This window comes from Chlorocebus sabaeus, chromosome 13 (assembly GCF_047675955.1).
Source record: "Chlorocebus sabaeus isolate Y175 chromosome 13, mChlSab1.0.hap1, whole genome shotgun sequence".
NCBI lineage: Eukaryota > Metazoa > Chordata > Mammalia > Primates > Cercopithecidae > Chlorocebus > Chlorocebus sabaeus.
The window spans coordinates 92,226,110-92,247,311 of NC_132916.1; the positions used below are offsets into that span (position 1 = coordinate 92,226,110).

The 21,202-nt window shown below is 34.7% G+C and overlaps 1 protein-coding gene across 27 annotated transcripts in view; it reads left to right on the top strand.

Moving 5' to 3' along the window:
- SNAP91 (synaptosome associated protein 91) overlaps positions 1 to 21,202 on the top strand; it is a 150,639-nt gene that overhangs the window by 92,569 nt on the left and 36,868 nt on the right. For 11 of the 27 annotated variants that reach the window (XM_073022602.1, XM_038002218.2, XM_038002212.2 and 8 more), the window contains exons 11-21: positions 1,508 to 1,535; positions 4,357 to 4,466; positions 6,470 to 6,588; positions 10,651 to 10,665; positions 10,812 to 10,979; positions 17,658 to 17,765; positions 18,399 to 18,662; positions 18,881 to 18,958; positions 19,125 to 19,196; positions 19,605 to 19,688; positions 20,727 to 20,810. In XM_073022602.1, coding sequence (XP_072878703.1) covers positions 1,508 to 1,535; positions 4,357 to 4,466; positions 6,470 to 6,588; positions 10,651 to 10,665; positions 10,812 to 10,979; positions 17,658 to 17,765; positions 18,399 to 18,662; positions 18,881 to 18,958; positions 19,125 to 19,196; positions 19,605 to 19,688; positions 20,727 to 20,810 — 1,130 coding nt within the window. Of the gene's footprint in view, positions 1 to 1,507; positions 1,536 to 4,356; positions 4,467 to 6,469; positions 6,589 to 10,650; positions 10,666 to 10,811; positions 10,980 to 17,657; positions 17,766 to 18,398; positions 18,663 to 18,880; positions 18,959 to 19,074; positions 19,557 to 19,604; positions 19,689 to 20,726; positions 20,811 to 21,202 lie in introns of those variants that run through there. The other 16 variants (XM_008006490.3, XM_038002222.2, XM_008006489.3 and 13 more) reach the window with 11 other exon arrangements.

Below are 21,202 nucleotides of genomic sequence, written 5' to 3' on the forward strand. Positions count from 1 at the left end.
TAAATTGTATTACTCTTAAGATAACTTTTAGCCAAACTGCATGTAACCAAGTTGTTACCCTTATGCTTGTTATATAGCGGAATTCTCTGTGCCCTTGCCACCTGTTGTTTATATTCATTTTAGGTAGAAATTAAATTCAAACAAAAAATGGCAGGCATGTATTTGCAAATGAAGTTGAACTTAAAAGATATTAACTTGGGCCCCGCGCGGTTGCTCACGCCTGTAATCCCAGCACTTTGGGAGGCCGAGGTGGGCAGATCACGAGGCCAGGAGATCGAGACCGTCCTAGCTAACACTATGAAAGCCCATCTTTACTAAAAATACAAAAAAAAAAAAAAAAAAAAAAAAAAAAAAAAAAAGCTGGGTGTGGTGGCGGGCGCCTGTAGTCCCAGCTAGTCAGGAGGCTGAGGCAGGAGAATGGCGTGAACCCGGGAGGTGGAGCTTGCAGTGAGCCGAGATCGTACCACTGCACTGCAGCCTGGGCGACAGAGTGAAACTCCGTCTCAAAAAAATATATATTAACTTGGCGTATAATACTGTTAAATTTGCTATATCCAATAAGACAAAAATTCATAATATTGTACAAAATTCTACTTACTAAATTTCTGCTGTAATTTTCTTTTGCTGCTGCTATGTGTGTGATATTTTCTCTGTAGATGAGTAAAAAATCATCCCTGCCATTCATACTAAGGCGGTGAATATAGGCTGCTTATTGAAATGTATTTAGTCTTCATCTTGTTTTGTTATTCATTTTTCACCAACTTAAGTTAGTAAAATGTGAACTGTTCTGGCAGTTATTTCCAAAGCACTTTGCTAGAAATGATCTGCAATAGTCAGTGCTACCAGTAATGTAACTTAAAATTCACCCCTTCCTAATTTTCCCTCATTGTCTTAGAAAAAAGCATCAAAGTTGCTGTTTGTTTCCTAGCTCCCACTAGTTATAACAGGATGATGGGAATATTTTTCCTAGAATATTCTTGCTAGAGTTTTTATTACAGCCATAGGGAAAAAAAAAAAAAACAGACTTCAAGGGTATGAATATAGAAGCCGAGACATATTTCAGGCACAGGGCCCATAGGGATCTTCACAGTGTACTTTAACCTTAGTGATCTAAACCACTGGGTGTTGGGGTTTTTTATAATTCTACAAAGCATGGTTTTTTCCAAGCCTTCTGAAAATAGTTTTAAATTCCCATTTGGATAGTTTGTGTTTTATGGACATAGGCAATAATGTTTGACTCAAAGAATTTGAGTTGCTAGAGATATAGAAAATAATGTTGAATTTAAGTATTTCTAGTACTGGAAATTAAGTAGATGGAAAACAGTGGAAGGCGATGTCATTTTTAAGTAAAAGATTAAAAGTTTTTAAAAAATAGTTTGTCTACTATTTTAAAAGTCTGTATATAAAACAAGTTAATGCTTGACCAAATGAAATCCAACTTAAAAGCTTCTACAAATATATTCACATATATATATTCAGTTTTAATTTTTTTTATGTTGCCTTTTAGATCTGGTGCTCCCTCTCCATTAAGTAAGGTAAGTTTGGTTTTCTGTTTAGGGGGTTCTTTGTTTTTCACTTTTTACCATTTTACCATCATAAAGTATACAGTTCAGTGGCATTATGTACCTTTACACTGTTGTACAACCATCCCCACTATCCATTTCCAGAACTTGTTTTTATCTTTCAAAACTGTAACTATACCATTAAACAATAACTCCCCACCTCCCTGTCTCCCCGAGCACCTGGTTACCACCATTCTGCTTTCTGTCTCTATGAATTTGATTACTCTAGGAACCTCATATATGTGAATTCATATAGTATCTGTCCTTTGGTGGCTGGTTTATTTCACTTAGCATGTCTTCAAGGTTCAGCCATGTTGTACCATGTGCCTGAGTTTCCTCCCTTTTGAAGGCCGAATTATATTCCATTATATGTATATACCACACTTTATTCATGCATTCATCTGTCAGTAGATATTTGGTTGCTTATATCATTTGGGCTTATGAATAATGCTTCTGTGAATGTGGGTGTACAAATATCTATTTAAGTCCCTGGTTTTGATTCTTTGGGGGTATATACCCAGAAGTGGGATTGCTAGGTCATATGGTAATTCTAATTTAAATTGTTTGAGGAAAGGTAAGTTACGTTTTTATGTATCCTCCTTTATATTTGTCTCTAAGTCCAATGTAGTATAGTATATGCAACTTAGTCCTTTGTTTGGACTAAATATTTTTAAAGTTGGAGAGATTTTCATGTATTTATATTACAGCAGAAAACAAATGTTATCAGTAGAATGTTTTAATAGTTGTAAAACATTTTTACATATTCTAAATCAGAGTCCTATGAGATGGGTAAGCATGTTTCAATGGTAGAGAAATTCATTGTAATTGGGTGTCTTTCCACAAATATGCCTTTTAGACAGTCTACTATAATAACTTTAGTAACTCATTTACCTCCTCATCTCTTTTTTACCATGTGGAAGGACAGGATTAGGGTTATTAGTGACAAGAGTATTTACTTCTATAGGTCTCTAGTTCACATTTACCATTGTATTCTTCAGAGAAAAATGTAATAGATGTGTTTTTTCCTCTATGACAAATTTCCATTATATAATTGCTGTCATTACAGATATTCAAGATATCATTATAGCTGCACTGGTGATCTCCAGACACCATGTACTATGCCAATGATGGGTTGGCTGACTGCCTAAGATCCCCTCAGGGACCTTGAAAAATCAGTCAAATAAAACAAACAAGTGAAAAGCTCCATTTATTCTGATATAAGGCCAGGTTTAAAACCATTATGTCTATGTGAAAAACTCCAATACGTAACTGCTGAGTAGAGTGTCATAAAATTGTGGCGTCCTTTGGGTTGATCTGTTTCTACATTTTGGCCAAATTGAATTTTACTGACTTTTTCTTTTTGTAGTAACAGATTATTTGGGTTCTGTTTTCCTAGCTTTTACATCTCCTCAGAGCTTGTTGTTCCAGGGCATTTTTAATGGGCTTCTGTAGAGTTTCATTTTTTGCATTTATGTTAATAATATTTATTGCTGTCATTAAGTTCTCAATGTTTCATCAATATCATTTTTCTAAACTTATTTACATGTATACCTTTTCTTAGAGGATTTCTCATTGTTCCCAATGGATGACATACAATTAGCTTTAACTAGTCGTTTCTCTTCCATTGATCATGTTTTGTATTCCATTTGGAAGATTTGGATTTTTGCTGAAGAGAGAGGTCTGAGTTGGTATTTTCTGATCAGCAACATCCACACTGCTCATGTGTCCACCTTTCTTGAAGTGCTGAATGCTTGACACTTGCATATCTATTGAATTTTGACTTTTGGATTAGTTATATTCTTGGACAAACATATTATTTAAGTCTGTAAATTTCTGTAAATTTCTTACCTCCTCAGGTTTTTTTTTTTTTTTAATTATTCTTTTTAAAACTTCCTTTAAGTTTGGTCTGTTTGAAGTCAGATGTCCAGTTAGGGGAGTATCTGATAGCCCTGGCTTGGTCTTGGTCTTCATGAATTTTACCTGCTGTTAATCTCATCTCCACTTACAGAACTAAGTATCAATAGATTGTTTTGAAATGTTCCATTAATCTTTCTCTTGTGAATGCATGAAGAATTAAATATACCAGACGAAATTGTTTAGTTACAGTAACTACATAAAAATCTTTTAATATATTATTTGACTATTAATACCTCTTCTTAAAAAATAGTCCAGAAAAATAAATACTGGATTTTATTTTTACTTTTTTAGTTTTATCTATGTCGTATTAGTGATGGGCTATAGTCACGACATCTTCAAAACATCAGTGACTTGAATCTTGCTTGGGAATCGTTCTCTTCCAACTGTGAACTATTTTGCAAGTTAGATTTCTGGATTTGAAAGTCATCTGACAGGACCTCACATGAAATCTTTTTAGGATGACAAGAAAACATAATGACATTGGTTTTTTGTTTTTTGGGGTTTTTTTTAGCAATTATTACAATTGATAATATTTGAAATTTTTTGCAGCCAGTAAGATCTTTCCTAATAATTTTATGTTCAAGAAATATATTTAGCTTTTATTTTAATTAATGAATGGAAGTCATTACAATGTTAAACCAAATATTTTATCATTTTATATGTTACATTTAAAATTTGTAACATGTTTAGCCAATATTGATTATTTATTACAATTATTGATTTCAAATTTTATTGAGTTTTTTTTTTTCCTCCACAAAGAATTACAAAAAAAAAAAAAATTTCTGGGCGTGTCATGGGTATACAAAGAAAAGTCCTGTTGCTCTGTGTCCTGTAGATTCATATTCGACTCAAGTGTGTTGTGCATCTTCACTTTCAGTCTTCTCCAGCCACAACTGTTACGTCTCCCAATTCTACACCAGCTAAAACTATTGACACATCCCCACCGGTTGATTTATTTGCAACTGCATCTGCGGCTATCCCAGTCAGGTTGGTTAATAAATATGCACTTAGCTGTTTATTAGTATTTTATTAGAATTTGGTTTTATTTTTATGTGCTGTACCTAAACGGTTTCACCAAAGGAAATCTAATCCTAGTAATGTGATACATTGGGGTTTTTACTACACAAAGTACATTGTTTTACTCCTGTGCCTCTTAAATCATTAGAAAGACCTAAGCTATAGAAATCACCTTGGTGTCACAAACTGGGAAAGAAAATGGAAGAATGATACACACAATTTTTTTCTGAAATTGACTGATGTGGAAAGTGTTTTCTAAAATTAGTTTCTTCTTGTGGGAAATTCAAAAGGTATTTTAAAATGCTTTAAACACACACACACACACACACACACACACACACACACACTAAACTTGGAATTGTTAGACCAATTATCTAGTGCATATGAGGAACTCACACTCTGGTGGTAGGAGGAGGCCTTCGGGGTATTCCTAATCAGTTTTTATAGCACTTAGAGATCAGAACAGTCGTGAGAAATCTGGAGATGACGGTGCGTTCTTTGAAATCTCAGGCCACCTAAAATCAATCCCCAGCTCATAGGGGTATCCTCAAATAATAAATTTAGGTCAATTCCTTAGTTCATTTGCCTTAAGAGGATTCTAGTATCATTTTGTAGTATCTTTGACTCTGATTATGAATGGCCTATGTTTGGAGACTTGAACTTTCAGCAAGAAATCCAAGTACTGTACCCATGTTAACCCATGCTTTACTTGCTTAGTTCTGCATTTTATAATAGCAAGCTTGGTATAACCAAGTCCTTTCTGTTACTGTTCTAATATAAATCGCTTCTTATAAAAGCTTTAATATATTAATAATAAATATGTATTCCTTTCCTGTTATTTAGTCCAGTTGTATTTATGAAATGGACATCAAAACTAAGCAATGCCTTCAGTGGTTTTGAAACTACTTTTTAAAAGCATCCTTTCTTCAAAAGAATATTACTTGGAAATCTAATATGTAAAAAAAAGATAAAGATGAAACTGCTGTTTATGAAGGCAGGTGGGGAACCTGGGAACCTGATGGCTTCGCACCTGGCCTGGTAACCTTTAAGCCAGTTCTCCTCAAATCTGAATGTACATGTGCATTGCTTTGGCATCTGCCTAAAATGAAGATTCTGAGGTAGTAGATACAGGGTATGCCTGAGATTTTGCATTTATAACAACATCCCAGGATGCTGCTACTTTGAGGTCTATACTTCAAATAGTAAGGCTGCTCCTTGGAGCTTCTACAGACAGAGAAGCTTTGAAAAGCACAGCCTCAACTGAGTAAAAATAAAAAATGCAGTAGTCGTTTTAGGTGAGTCCTCTTACATTTGTCCTAATGCTTTCCCTCCCCTTACCCCAGGGAGTATGTTTTTATAATTAGTACAAAGGCACCTTATAGGGCCTGATGTTCATCTTTTGATGATTAGATAGCACTTTTGCCTCAACAAAACATTGATATGTTATAGTCTAATGTAGGAAAAAGATAAATTAGTGGTTAATAATTCTCTTTAGTGTCCTTTGGTTTATAAATAAATTCTTCTCAAGACATGAATTTTTTTTCTATAGAAAAGATTTTGGGAAATAGAGAAAAGATAACCTCAAAGTTACGATTTTGATTTCCCTATAGGGTGCTTCACATAGATCAAGTCCAGCCCACTCTCTGTTTTTGTAAATAAAGTTTTATTTGAACAAAGACCTGTTGATTTGTTTATGTATTGCCTATGTCTTAATCTCATTCTACAATAGCAGAGTCAAATAATGATAGAAACCAACTGGCCCTCAAAGTCTAAAATACTTGCCATCTTGCCCTCGACAAAAGTAGTTTGCCAACTCTTGGTATATGCTCTGTCTCCATACTTTCCAAAGTATTATTCTTTTGTTGCATTTAAAATACCTAAAATCTTTGATGATTTCTGCATGTCTTTATTCAAAAACACCTTTATGTTATAAAATTTCAAAATCTGTTTTTAATGTTTTATTTTCCTTTTAGCACTTCTAAACCATCTAGTGATCTCCTGGACCTCCAGCCAGACTTTTCCTCTGGAGGGGCAGCAGCAGCCGCAGCACCAGCACCACCACCACCTGCTGGAGGAGCCACTGCATGGGGAGGTGAGTGAAGCCAGACAGCCTTGCCATTTCTCTATTCATTTTATTTCATTGTTTTTACTTAGGCTATAATTGTTAATATTTACCTTTTGATTATCCAAAATGGCGTTAGAAACTTGGAGGGAAAATGCTAAGAATGGCATTTATTTATTGAAATATATATTGAGAGAGAGACAGAGAAAGTGCCTATAATACAGTGAGAATGTTCAAATAGTCATATATTTTTTATTTTAACAATTGCAACAGGGAAGTTTTGTGGATTTTCTGTTGTTCTTTTTTATTACTACTCTAAAATTCTGATTATTTTTAGTAATTGTTGTCTAGAGACTCAGGCCTTAGAGGATTGAGTATTCCCCTTAATTTATGGTTACTCAAAGGTAGCATTTCTAATTCGGTTTGGTCCAGTGTAGCCTCCTTCCTGGATTCTTTTAGGCCTGAATTGATTTTATTCACATTGTATTTGGCTTCATACAGTTGAAATCTTTTTACAGATTCTTATTTGTACCAGAAAAAATCCATACTTAAACTGATTGACTGAAAGGAATCACATCTAAGCACTTGATTCCCATTTTATTTATGGATCTCAGGAAAAAAATAAGCCTTTTACAAATATTTGATTTAAAACATTTAATATTAATATAAAAATTAAAGTGATTGCTTCATAATGCTCAAAGCTGCAAAGAGTTGGTTTTAATGGATGCATCAAACTATCAGAATAAAATTTTCAAAAAGTTTAAGACATGCCTGTACAACTATAGAAGCAACACAAATAAAAGACTTAGTAACTCACTAATGGGGAACCAGTAAGACGATAAAGCTGTCTCAAAGAACATTTTGAGAAACTGAGTATTTATAGGTATTTTAAAAGGAATGTTAGAATAAGATGGCTAGGTTAGATAGAAAGCTGTTAATGTTCTATCGGGTAATAAAAACCATAGCCTTGAGGTTATCTTTTCTCCTATACAGAGATTATTTGCATCACTAGCACACAAGATCTGTAACAACTTAACATTGCAGAATCAGAGCCTTTAATGCACAATAATGACTAAGTCAAATAAGTTATATTTCTCTAATTAAATATCCTTTGGTGGTCTTGTTAAACAGTGTGTCAGTATAACATCAAAAGTCCTATCTGTAATCTCTTGATCTCATTTCCAAGTTATTTTGGTGACAAAAATAAGAGAAAGATAACCAGTTCTGAAATAATGTTGCTAACTATAAATAAGAACATTTAAAATGTTGGCACATTTCCATTTTAAATATATAAACCTTACCCTGTATTGAAATGTTCAACTCCTAAGGCTGTAGCTATCAATTTTTAAGATGAAATTGTTCTTTCAGCTTTATTTAACTTTATTAAATTTCAGTTGGTAAAGGAAAGTATTGCTGAAGAGGTTTTATAAGGGCATTCTTTTTTACTCATGTTTTTATTCTGAGCTTCGTCATTGATTATTTTAATTTGCTAATAATTTATTTTCATTACCTTATTGTCTTTGTTAGAAGTTTAATGAATAAACAGTGAAACTGTAAACTAGTCCCTTTTCCATATTCCCTGGCATGAAACTGAAGATAATTTTTATCTTTTTAAAAAAAATTTTGACACCAAAAGAAGAATGCCAAATAAATAAAAGGAAAAAATAAAAATAAAAGGTGACATTTTGTTGAATTGCAGTATAACATTTTTATTCATATTCATCTCTAAGTGCTTTTTGCTAAGACACATAATATTGTAAGGAATTGATTGTAATAACCAATTTCATTAGTATACATTTTAGCCTTTACTAGTTAGAAATATGTAACTATTGATGACTGAAACATTAAAATATCATTAGACATAAAAAGAGAAAGCAGAGCAGTATGGTTTTAGCCAGGGCTGTACTACATGGACATGTAGATCATGCATTGCTCAAAGGCAGGACAAGGAGGCTGAAATCCAGCCGGAACTCTGTAGCCATGCTGTGAGCCTTTCTCATTATCCTTGAGAAAGAGATGCTTTACTTTTTCTAATCTGTCTCACTACAGGGAGTACCTGTTTTTTCTTTTAAAGATATTATAGCTTTTATTTTAGAATATAGCTTTTATTTTATTTTCAAATTTTAACCATAAGACAGTAAAACAAACTCACTGGTTTACCAAAGACAGTTGGATTTAAAAAACTGGGTACAGTGGCTCATGCATCTAGCTTCTGAGGAGGCTGAGATGAGAATCTCACTTAAGCCCAGTAGTTGAGAGTCCAGCCTGAGCAACGTAGTGAGATCCTTTCTCAAAAACAAGGAAAAAAAAAAAAAAAAAAAAAGGCAGTTGGATCCACATTATATTTCTGACAAAATGGGGCCTGTTCACATGGCTAAACATCAGTTGTCCCAATAGGTAAGCTAATGGGCCAAAATTTGGGGTAAAGCAGTTTCCATAGTAGTTTGATTTTTAAAGCATATTTTCATGCTTTTTTCAATTATTTTAAATGACTATATAAGGTTAAAGTTTTTTTGGTAAACACATAAGATTTGTTTTAAAATAAAAACTAAGATAGTTCTCAAGTTACAATGAAAGCTAGTATTGATTGAGTGCTCCTTCTGTGACAAGTACTATGCTGGTCATCACTACACTTACACAAGAAAGGTACTATCTTTAACCTGTTTAAAATGATAAATATGTGAAAACCATGTAAATTTTCTTATTTTTTTTTAACTTTAGGTTCTGGGATACATGTGCAGAGTGTTTGTTACATAGGTATACATGTGCCATGGTGGTTTGCTGCACCTGTCAACCCGTCATCTAGGTTTTAAGCCCTGCATGCATTAGGTATTTGTCCTAATGCTTTCCCTCCCCTTGCCCCAGGGAGTATGTTTTTATAATTAGTACAAAGGCACCTTATAGGGCCTGATGTTCATCTTTTGATGATTAGACAGCACTTTTGCCTCAACAAAACATCTACAACTGCAACATTTCATAGCAATAGAAAAGTCAGCTTTATGGGGAAATGCTAATAAAGAAATTCTCTAATTTCTAAGCAACATAGTAAAAATTGTAAGACTTTAAGAAATTGAAATAAACTTCTATAATTTGCCCAGTAGATACCCAGTCATGGTTAAAGGTGATGCTAAATTGTAACAGATATGTGTTTGTTCATTTGACTAAGCAAAAAAAAAAAAAAATTGTTTTCTCAATCTTGTTTGATAAGATCAAGCCATTTGAATTCTGTATAACTAGTCAGTAAATTATAAACTCTAAAAGTCTATAAGCCTAATTGGATGGTCTCTTTTCCAAGGACCATAGCCATTTCAGATGTCTCTAAATTTTTCTTGGAGGTTATAGGTACTAACACAGATTTTTATTTCAGGGGACATATTGTAATGATAGTGTTTTTTTCCTGTTGGTGTAAAGCAACCAAATTTTAGCAAATTCATTTTAGTAAATTTAATTTAAATTGTGCATGTAAGATTTGGCATTTCTACAGGCTGGCGATGAACCCAATCGGCTGAAAGAATACAGAGGATTTTTTAAATCCTCATCTTTGGCTCCATAATAGAGTGTTTTATTTTTTTTTTCATGGTAAATTCATGTTGCAGAAGCACAAATAAGTGTGTGTTGTGTGTCTGTATATTTTAAACATAGGAAAACAGTTTCTTTTTATATATGCTTAAAGTGAAATTTCTACTTTTTTGAGAAATATGGGATTACTGCCAGAATTTATTAGAATTAAAATTATTTACCAACATGCATTTGAAAACTCATCAATATTATGTGATCATATGACTTTGATATCTTCATGTATAAGGTTAGCTATAGCACAAGTAGTTTTGTGACCCATTTGCTTGTTAATAAAATCTGGGGTACATGTCTATAGGTGAAACTTGGTCTAGAGGATCTCTAGGTCACATCTAGCTTGAAAGTTCCATGATAATAGGTAGCATATTTATGTTTTTAATGACAAATGGTGTAAAAGACACATAAAGCTAAGGTTTTTTTAGTTAGCGCCTTATCTGGCTTGGACATTGGTATGGTTGCATGTTTCAACTTTAGCTCTTATTTATTCATATGCTTCCATGCAATGGACATCGATAGACCTTTTGGGAGAGGGTGAGTAAAGCTTTGTTTTTCAAGTTTCATTTTGACAGACTTCTGTGTGTAACAACTGTCCTCATTTTGATCATTTGGAGTCTGGTATATCTTTTGTCCTCTGCTTTTCTTCTCTCCATTTGCTCTCTGTCTCTGGTGAAATATAGATTCTTTGGCTGCACTTTCCTCTGTTCCCTCTGAAGCACAGATTTCAGATCCATTTGCACCAGAACCTACCCCTCCTACTACAACTGCTGAAATTGCAACTGCCTCAGCTTCTGCCTCCACTACTACAACTGTTACTGCTGTCACTGCTGAAGTGGATCTCTTTGGAGGTTAGTTAGTCTCGCCACTATTTTCATGTTCCTTTCAGGATTGCTAAAATTACTTGGGAGTTAAGTTCTTTAAATTTTTTTACGTTATGTAACAGCATGTCAGAGTGTTTAAGTGCTTTTTCAATGTTTATTCATGTATATTTATCTTCACTTAATTCATCAACTTTCTCTTCACTTAATTTTAATAATTTTATAGCAGAGATTGCAATGTATCTGGCCTATTTGATTTTCAGGTTTTTTAACATTAGAATTCATGTTGCTACCTTCAGAACTCCTGCCTTTATGTTCCTGCTCTCCAGTGTCTGTGTAAAAGTGGTACCAGAGCTCTCTGTCACCTTTAGGTTTATTTAGCTTTTTGGCCAGATTAGAACTAGCCCAGAGAATATTTGGGGAATGTAGGAGGAGCAATACTAGCCTAAGTTATTTCTTAATATTTGGGGCAAAAAATAAGAGTAATTCAGGTTTGGAAGCATCTGAAGAGAGTTTAGGGATGTGCTTGTTTTTAGAGCTTTAAGCTTGCTCTGTCCAAATAAAAACTTGGATCATCTTTGGTTTTTGGAACTCTGAGAAAACATCTGAAGTAGCACTTGAAAGGCTGATTGAAAACAGATTTAAGTCAGTCTTTGAAATGATTGTCTAAAAATGTGCTTTCCATGGAAATGTAAATTCTGACCCACAAAAATATCTTGGACTCTGCCAGTATAATATGCCCGGACCTGAGGAGCCATGCGAAGCTGGTTTATTCATATATGTATCCCCATCTGTGTGGTGCTAATGTCCACACCTAAAGAAGTTCTTACATCAAACACATACATCAAGTGATGTTATAGTCATTATAGTTTTGTATATCTTCATTACCATATAACATCTTTCCCAGGGCATTTTGAGAATATGGTAAAGAAATTGGGGGAAGAAAATGGTGAGAGCAGGAGAGATTTGGCAGGCTTTGTTGTAATCAATATGTACCCCTGGAAAAATACATTTAACACACTGTCACCTACCACTCTGCTACATGCCATGCTCCAGTCTCTAAGGTTGGCCAACATCATCCAAGACAAGGAGCACTCCACTAGACACATCGTTGTAGCCACTGCTACACAAAAGACATTTTCTGCTGCCTTGCTGTACTGTCATTCCTATTACAGGAGAAATCTGTTTGTAAAAGAGTAGGAGAGAAAGGATTGCAGACCCTTGAATAAAGAGTCACCCATGGTCTGGCGCAGTGGCTCACGTCTGTAATACTAGTACTTTGGGAGGCCAAGATGGAAGAATTGCTTGAGCTCAGGAGTTTGAGACCAACCTGGGCAATATAATGAGACCCTGTCTCTGCAAAATAATTAAAAACTAGCCAGTTGTGGTGGTGCACACCTGTAGTCCCTGCTACTTGGGAGGCTGAGGCAGAAGGATTGCTTGAGCCCAGGAGGTGGAGGTTACGGTGAGCCATGATCATGCCATTGCAATTTAGCCTGAGTGACAGAGCAAGGCCCTATCTCAAAAATAAAATTAAATTAAAAAGAGTCACCCACTATAGAGGGTTAGGTTTTCATTTATGCCCCTATATCCTTTGAAACCAAAAATTTTAATTTTAGCTTACATTTATAAAATCAACTTCCTCTTCCTTCCACAAATCTAAATCAGGTGGGAAGTAGAGTTTGTCAAAGTTGTTTAGGCCTGACTTAAGGTAAGCCTCTTGACTCCTTTGGCCTCAGTTCTCCCATCTATACAATTAGAAACTTGGTCTAGAAGATCTCTAAGGTCCTTCTAGCTTGAAAGTTCCATAATAATAATAGATAATACACTTAATAAATGTTTTAATTTAAAATTTATCCTTCCCCCACCCTCTGTTATTGGTGTGGCTATGGGTAGTTTCTCATAGGCTTATCCTAACAGAAAAAAAAAATGTCAGGAAAATATGGACAGGATGCATAATAATTTTGTGCTGAAACATTTCTACGCCTTAGCTGTTTAGATTTTTGTTTTCAGTCCACTTATAAGGAGCTGATTACCTCAAAGAAATCAATCAAGTCTATCTTACTTCCTGCATAGCCCTCTAGAATAATAGAGACTAAGATATTTCTTTGAAATATTCTTTGCACCATTATGCTGTTTTTGTTTCATTTATTTCTGCTTTGACTATATTCATCAAGTAGAAAAACCTGTATGTTTAGAAAATTTTCATGATGGCATTCTTTATAGCTTTAAATATAAGCTTAAAGGAGGAGTACTGCAGAGAATCATGTAACTTACTGCCAAAGAATGAGACTGTTCTTGTGATTTTATCAATATCCTTTCCAGTCATCTAGCTGATAAATGAGTGTACAATGACAATTACATCTGAAAATCACATCATAATTATTCTATTGATCTGTATAATTCTTTAAACTGTCTCCTGGCTTCTGATAGCTATAAAATCTCCATCCTTTATGTTCGGGAGTCTATATATGTCATTATCTGTTTTGTGATTTTCAGTGATTTTCTGTAATTTCTTTCATGCCCTTCATTGGTTTTTAAGAAATTATTCAGAGATTTAATTTTTAATAAAAACCTAAGCTAAAATCTCTTTGGCCATTTTGTGTGACCATTTTTTAAATACTTTGTCTCTCTACAATTGACAAGTAGTAGAACTCCAGAATAATCAGAAAAACAGTTATGTTTTGTTTAACACAGCATAACTTTACAACTTTAAAACATGCCTTTTTGAGGTCCTATGCCATATATATAGCAACTAAGTAGATTTCTTTAGAAAGAAAGCTTAATAGATTTTAATTTCAGAAAGATGGCTATTTAGTTTCATCTCTATGAAATATTAAAACTGTTAATGTATTTTAGTACTATATTTAAATTATAAATTTTGAAAATAATAAATTTCTGTTATTTTTTAAAAGAAATTTTCTGATTGATACACAAATAATGTTTTAGTCCTTTCAATGTAAGTAGTTGATGTAAGTCATTAAAAAATTTTTGTCAGTACCTTACATTTATTAAATGCTTCATTTTTTAAAGTGAACTTTTAAGAAATGAGATCTTTTTATGATCATGCAGAACAGGATTGCAAGGCAGTGTTATGCTTTAAAAATTTAGTAAAATTTATAAATATTGACAAAAATAAAAGATAAAATCCTTAAAAATAACCTATTTTACATTGATGCAAATTTTACCAACAACAGCACATTGATTTGAAGAACACAGGATTTTTCTAAACACTAGAATGCTAAATTGATGCTAATTCCTCTGCACACCAAGGATACTCTTTCAATCAGCTGTGTCAATTTGTGAGCAAACCTTCATGAGGTTAGTAGTCTGCAAACATTAAACCAGGTGGCTGGAAAACCAAAGAACTTACCTCAAAACCCTGATCACATTGGGTATATGTTGGTCAAAAAACTAAGTTCACCAACCTTCCTTAAAACCAATACTTAAACACTTTCATCTAGATTTCATGTAAGAGCCGTATAACCTGGGACCTTTGGGGACAAAGAGGAACCAGAATGTGACATTTGGGCTGTTGAGAACAATTGGAACCTTTGTGCTGAGTGTGTGATTTAAGATGGCTTATGTGCCCAAAGTAGATGGGGAGAAAAGGTCAGGCTGGGGGAAACAGCAGTTCTCATGAGAGAGGTAGTCTACATGATAAAAAGTTTGAGAGGAAAATTCTTTCTTAGAGTGCTAGAAGGGAAAAAAACACTAGTCTGCAGCAGTCAGATCAGTTTATGAGTTAAGGCCTAGACTGAGTCCATAATTGAAGAACAGCAGGAGCATGCATTTCTAGGAAATAGCACTGGTTGAAAAACTGACAGAATGTAGAAATTAACTGCAAATGGGTAACATGAAAAAGAGAACTGAACTGGAAATAGCTTTAGTTTACAATACTGGAAAGATAATGCTGCCATTTATAATGAAAAAACTAGATATTAAAAAAAAGTTTCCTTTTTTTTTTTTAACAAATTCAAATTTTCTCTCTCACAGTTCTGATGGCTGACTGAGCTCAGCTGGGCAATTCTCACTCAAGGTCACTTTTGTGGCTGCAGTCAGACAGTGACTGGGCCTGGTACTATCTGGACACTCATTCATGTCTCCTTTGGGGCTAGGAAGATTCAAACAGCTGGGGGTGGAAGCAGCTGCAGCTCCTACCTTTAAGAAAAGTTCTGACAGGTGTAGTTGAATTAAGTTGATAATATTTAGTTTCAAGTAACAAGAGAAGCATTAAAAGGAGGTATCTTGCTGACAAGGAGATTTTTTAAAACCCTTTTCTAAGGATGTAGCTATAACAATATGGGCTTTATCTCCTTACACATAAGTGATAACCTAAAGGGGTCAGCCCATAAATATCTATTTGATCCCTGGAACCAATGTAACTGATGTTTATTCAATTATAAAGAAGGGAGTAATATAGTAGAATGAGGCATATTTCATAAAAAATGCAGTACAGTGGCTAAACACACAAAGCTCAGTCAGACAGCTCTGAGCCAAATCCTATCTCTGCCATTTTTGCTGTGTAACTTTAGTCAAGTCATCAGACTTTTAAAAAATAATAATTTTAATTGAAAAAGTATATGTATATATAAATATATATATATATATCATGTACAACATGATGTTTTGAAGTATGTATACATTGTGGAATGGCTAAGTTGAGCTAATCAACATATATACATTGTCTCACTTATTGTTTGTGATGAGAACACACACGCTTTGAGCTTTGGTTCTGTTATCTACAGAATGGAGACAGTAGAACCTAAATCACAAGATGGCTACAGAAATTAAATTTAATAATGGCAATGTATATGACTGCTATGTGTTTCTACTCTTTGCAGTATTATTGGCCTCGGTTCCAAATTTTATAGGAATGAAAAAAAAGAAAACAACTAACCTGACTCATGGCAAAATATTTACAGCCCTCCCAAAATCTCTTCATACTTCTCTTATATTCTTCTGCCCCACTCTTAGGCGGTGTGTTGCCCTAAGTCCTCAAGCGTAGTATCCTTAACATGGCATTTAGAAAGTATGCCTACCCTATCCCTTCATGTATTCTTCTTTCTTTAGTTTTATTAATTTGGCCTCTCAGTTGACCTGACACTCAAAACATATATTCGTGGCCAGGCATACTGCCCTAGGCCTGTAATCCCAGTACTTGAGGAGGCTGAGGCCAGAGGATCACTTGAGCCCAGTAGTTCAAAGCTATATTGAGCTATGATAGTGCTGCTGCACTCCAGCCTGGGCAACAGAGCAAGATTCTGTCTCTAATAATAAATAAGTTGAAAATATATTTCCTCAGTATAACCAAGAGGAACAATCAGATCAGATTAATCCAATAGATATGAACAACTGATGTCCTGTTGTCCCTTCTAGGGATATTTGTGATTTGGTAAAGGGCCTTTTAACCCAAGTAAGTATCTAGTTTAATGTTTATTATTCTGCATAAAACTAGAACTCTGCATTACTAAAGAGTGTTTCATACTCAATTTGGGACATGCCAGGTCAAACTAAGAAACAAGTATCTTGACAGTAACATGTCCTAGAGCCTAATATACTAAGTAAATCACCAAGGAAAAGCATATACTGTATAGCACTTCCCAAGTATCTATGACAAGTTGTTTTCATGACTGAAGGAACAGTGTTCCAGGAAACATGGGTAGATATTGCGGAAGATGTATTTGGGGATGGGAAGTTTAGCAGGTAAGTGACAGATTCTAGGTGGGTGCTGGTCTCTCCAGGGTTTTCTTATCCTAAGCCTGTCATTCTTATCATGGCTTGATTCCTTCTGTAGTTTTGAAACTATAGTATCTCTATGCAAGCTCAAGGACTTTTTACCTTAGCTAACATTGTTTGTTGGTAGAAACACACTGGGAAGCATTTGTACACATCAGCCATTTGTAAATTGGGGATTTATAAACTGTGGCTGCTTATATGTTAATGATATTCTACTATGAGTAATAATATGCTTATAGTCTTAAAATGTGAAACTCTAGCTTTAATCTGTTGAAAATAGATTATTTTTCGAATAACTAGAAAAATGTAATTGCATTATGGTATCATACCCTATTTTTATTTCTTTATGTCTTTAAAATAAGTTATTGGTTATGTTTGAAAATGCTTTTCAAGGATAGTGAAGATTTAACACTTAGGAATGCTTAGTAAACCTTTCATGTTAACACTGTAATTTTGCCTGTACTAGATTATAAAAAGTCTTAAAACTAGAATTATTTACATTGCCATTGTATATTTAATTTTGTTGGCATTAAAGAAAATATTATGTTTGCTAGAAACTATGAGACAGGGACATTTTAATAACACAGTGAGTCAGTATTACCTGGACATGAAAGTTTAATGTCTTAAATTACATAATAAAAATATTTTTTGTTTTAATTTTTACATCCATCTCTAATGATACATAAAACATGCTTCTCAGAGCCCTTATACAATGAGAATCTCATTACCTTTTGGATCCTATTAGACCTCCGCAGTATCAACACTGTATCACTTGCATGTTAACTAACATGAAGGTGTGCAAAGAATAATTGTTGTGTGACCACCAACAGTGCATGAGCCATAAAAATGTGTTTTTAAAAATTCATGTTGTATAAGGGAGCCTTCTTCACAATTTAACTTGGTTCTTTTACTATATTTTCTTCTCTTTTTATTCTTTTAATTTCTATTGTTTTAAAAACTGCACCCAAGATGCCTTTGCAGCTTCTCCTGGGGAGGCCCCTGCAGCATCCGAAGGGGCCGCCGCACCAGCTACCCCAACCCCTGTAGCAGCAGCACTTGATGCATGTTCAGGAAATGGTGGGTTTAAAGTCATTAGCCAGTCTGTTATTTTTCTGTCCTTATGTAAAACCCCCATAGTTAGAAGTGGCCATATGTTTTTCTAATTTTATTTTCTTCTGAGTATAAAGTGTCATTCATCATAACTGAATAAATAATGCCAGCATTTAAAACATTAAGACAATGAAGTACATACTTATCAAAATTGACAATTTCTTAAGATTGACAATTTTTGTCAGTGCAAGTATGCTGTCTTAATGTTTTTTTTTTTCTAATGCTATATTGTACTCTTTTGTAACATTGAGTTCAAATATATTGGCATGTTTTAATGATTTTCAAAGCTACCAGATTGACCAAATTAAGTGAAGATTTGAAGGATAGCAATCTCTGATCCTAGACTGTAGGTTAATCTTACAGCACTTTGCAAAGTCCTTTAGTTTGCTAACTTGTGGTACCTACTAAGTTTCCCCTTTTCTTTAGAAAAACATCCTAATCACTAACCCCTGCCAACAGGATAGTAGTTAAATCCAAGGAGCCTCACACCTAGCTAGTGTGTAAATATCTGTGTAGGGTGTCTCTTGCCATAGTTATGACGCTGTCTCTTGTCTCTTTCCTTACTGATGCTGTGTGTGTCTCCACTTTCCTTTCCAAAAGACCCCTTTGCCCCGTCTGAAGGTAGTGCAGAGGCTGCACCTGAGCTGGACCTCTTTGCAATGAAGCCACCTGAGACCAGTGTTCCTGTAGTTACCCCTACAGCTAGCACAGCCCCTCCGGTTCCCGCAACTGCTCCTTCTCCTGCTCCTGCCGTTGCAGCTGCTGCTGCTGCCACTACCGCTGCCACCGCCGCTGCCACCACCACTACCACCACTTCCGCTGCCACCGCCACCACTGCTCCTCCTGCTCTAGATATCTTTGGTGGTAATTTTTTGTTATTGTTGTCGACTTCTTTCCGTCTAGTGGATTGAATTCTGGTCCTTGAGATGTACTGCATGAAGACTGTTTAATTAAATGGTTCTCTAGAAACCATTTGCTGCTTAATTCAGAGTTCTGCAAAGTGCTAATTCAGGACTAGGAAGTGATGCTGTGTCAGGCTTACTGTTCAAGCTGAGTAAAGGCATGTGTGTTCTTGGTCTTAGATTTATTTGAGTCCGCTCCTGAAGTTGCTGCAGCGCCTAAGCCAGATGCTGCTCCTAGCATAGACCTGTTTGGTACAGGTAAAAAACCAAAGCAACCCTTTTTTTCCACTTTAGTTTCTTAGATGTTTTCCTGATTAAGCTCTTAGTACTCACCTGTGATAATGCATTTGTTAGATTTTTTACTTTGATTTCAGCTTTCTACTACTTACCTCTGCTTGGTTTTGGTTTGTTTCACTTTCGGAAGATGCTTTCTCCTCTCCACCACAAGGGGCCTCTCCTGTGCCTGAGAGTTCTCTCACTGCTGACCTCTTATCCGGTGAGTGCTTTGCCAAGGTCAGGCCTTCAGAGATGTCTTGTGGGAGTCATGCATCGAGAGAAGGATATGACATGTGGGTTTTTCTTGAGTTCTTTTAAATTTAAAATTTATTGGAAAAGAAAAACTCACTCTTGGTACCATCATCAACTGATGAGGGTTAATATTTCAAATCGAAGGCTAGTGAACATTTTTTTCACCCTGAAACTTCTGACCTCAAGGAGTCGAATTTTATTTTGTTCTGGAGAGTGTGTGTTTTAAAATCCGTTTGCTTTTCCTTAACTGTTAAGATTGTCTGCAGTCTTTCTGCCTGGAGTGAACCATGAAATCCCAAGATGCCATTTGTCCAGGCTCATGGTTTTCTTTTCCCTTGGGTGACATGCACTTTTTCCTGTCTGTGCCTCACTGCAGTGGATGCATTTGCAGCACCATCTCCTGCAACCACTGCCTCGCCAGCAAAGGTGGATTCTTCAGGTGTCATAGACCTTTTTGGGGGTGCGTATTTCTCCTCCATCAACACTTAGGAATCTTTTTTTCTTCAGAATAATTTTTAGATCTATTTTATTATATTTCATCATTTTTTCTTTAGGCTATATAAAACTTCCATCTCTTAAATGTAAACAAGTTTTTAAGATCATTTTCATTTCTTTGCCATCATCATCTTCATCCTCATCATTTCATCATAATTTTCAGTGCATGACCTAACAAAACACATAATTTTTCACTTGATGTTTTCAACTTTGTGTTCATCCTAATGTAGAATTACCTGACTGGAATTTCCTTCTACTGTTCTTCTTTGGTGATCCTGATCTGTTGGCTAAATCAACATCTCTAAGTTCCTAAAAGCCAAATAAACATGACCTATTAATAGATAATTTAGAAATTAAAATAAGCCAGTTAAAACTGAATATATTTCCCTCTGCCTTTATGTGTTATCTGAGGGCAGAAAGGTGTACTGAATTAACTCTTGAGCTTAAATACCGTCCTTAGAAAGCTTAACCCATGTTGAGTACCTCCTGTACATTAAAGCATCATGGACATTCCATGATGGGTACATGAGGAATACAAAGATGTTGAAGTGTCTGATATTTGGGGACTCAAGACTTGTGTCAAATAAACACTAAACCTTGACATGTAGGTACAAATAATATTGCTGCTTCTTGAATTAAGTCTATTAATTTTTTAAACATTTAATATAATTTTAAATTGAAAAATTCTGTTTTAATACCTTTAGGTAAAAAGTTTAAAACCTTGCTTCTGTTTTGACAGATGACAGGGTTTGGTCCAAAAATTGTATTCTTAAAAAAAACAAAAAAAGAATTCCCTTTACTTGTTAATATTTTAGAACTCTTTTTGAGAGAATACCTCTGTGGGAGCATAATTCAATTCATGTGATCATTTCACACACCCACAAAAGACAAGCTCACTGTACACTGTCATGTCTCTGCATTTCTCTACATAATACTTAAGTTACTTACTGTACTTACTTTTTACGCTTTCTTACTTTTCTGCTGCACAATGGATAATGGATAGATGCGTTTGGAAGTAGTGCTTCTGAACCCCAACCTGCATCTCAGGCTGCTTCTAGTTCATCAGCATCGGCAGACCTACTGGCTGGTAATTCAATTAAAATGGTATTTTGTAGAAATTAAATTTGGATATATTTTTATAAGTAACAATTATAAAAATTACATAAATTGCGGGGTGCATGTTTTCTTTTTCTTTCAAGACATGAAATTGAGGGAGGGGGCAAAGGATTGAAAAACTGAATATCGGGTACTATGCTTATTAGTTGGGTGACAGGATCAATCATACCCCGAACTTCAGCATCACGTAATACACCCATGTAACAAATTTGTACTTGCCCCCCGAAATCTGAAACAAAATTGAAATTATTTTTTAAAATAATTTTAAAGGACATGAAATTGAAAATTAAGTCATTGTACAATAGAAGTTTGATTATTTCTCAGGGTTTTATGAAATTAATCTTAAAATTGCAGCTGTATACA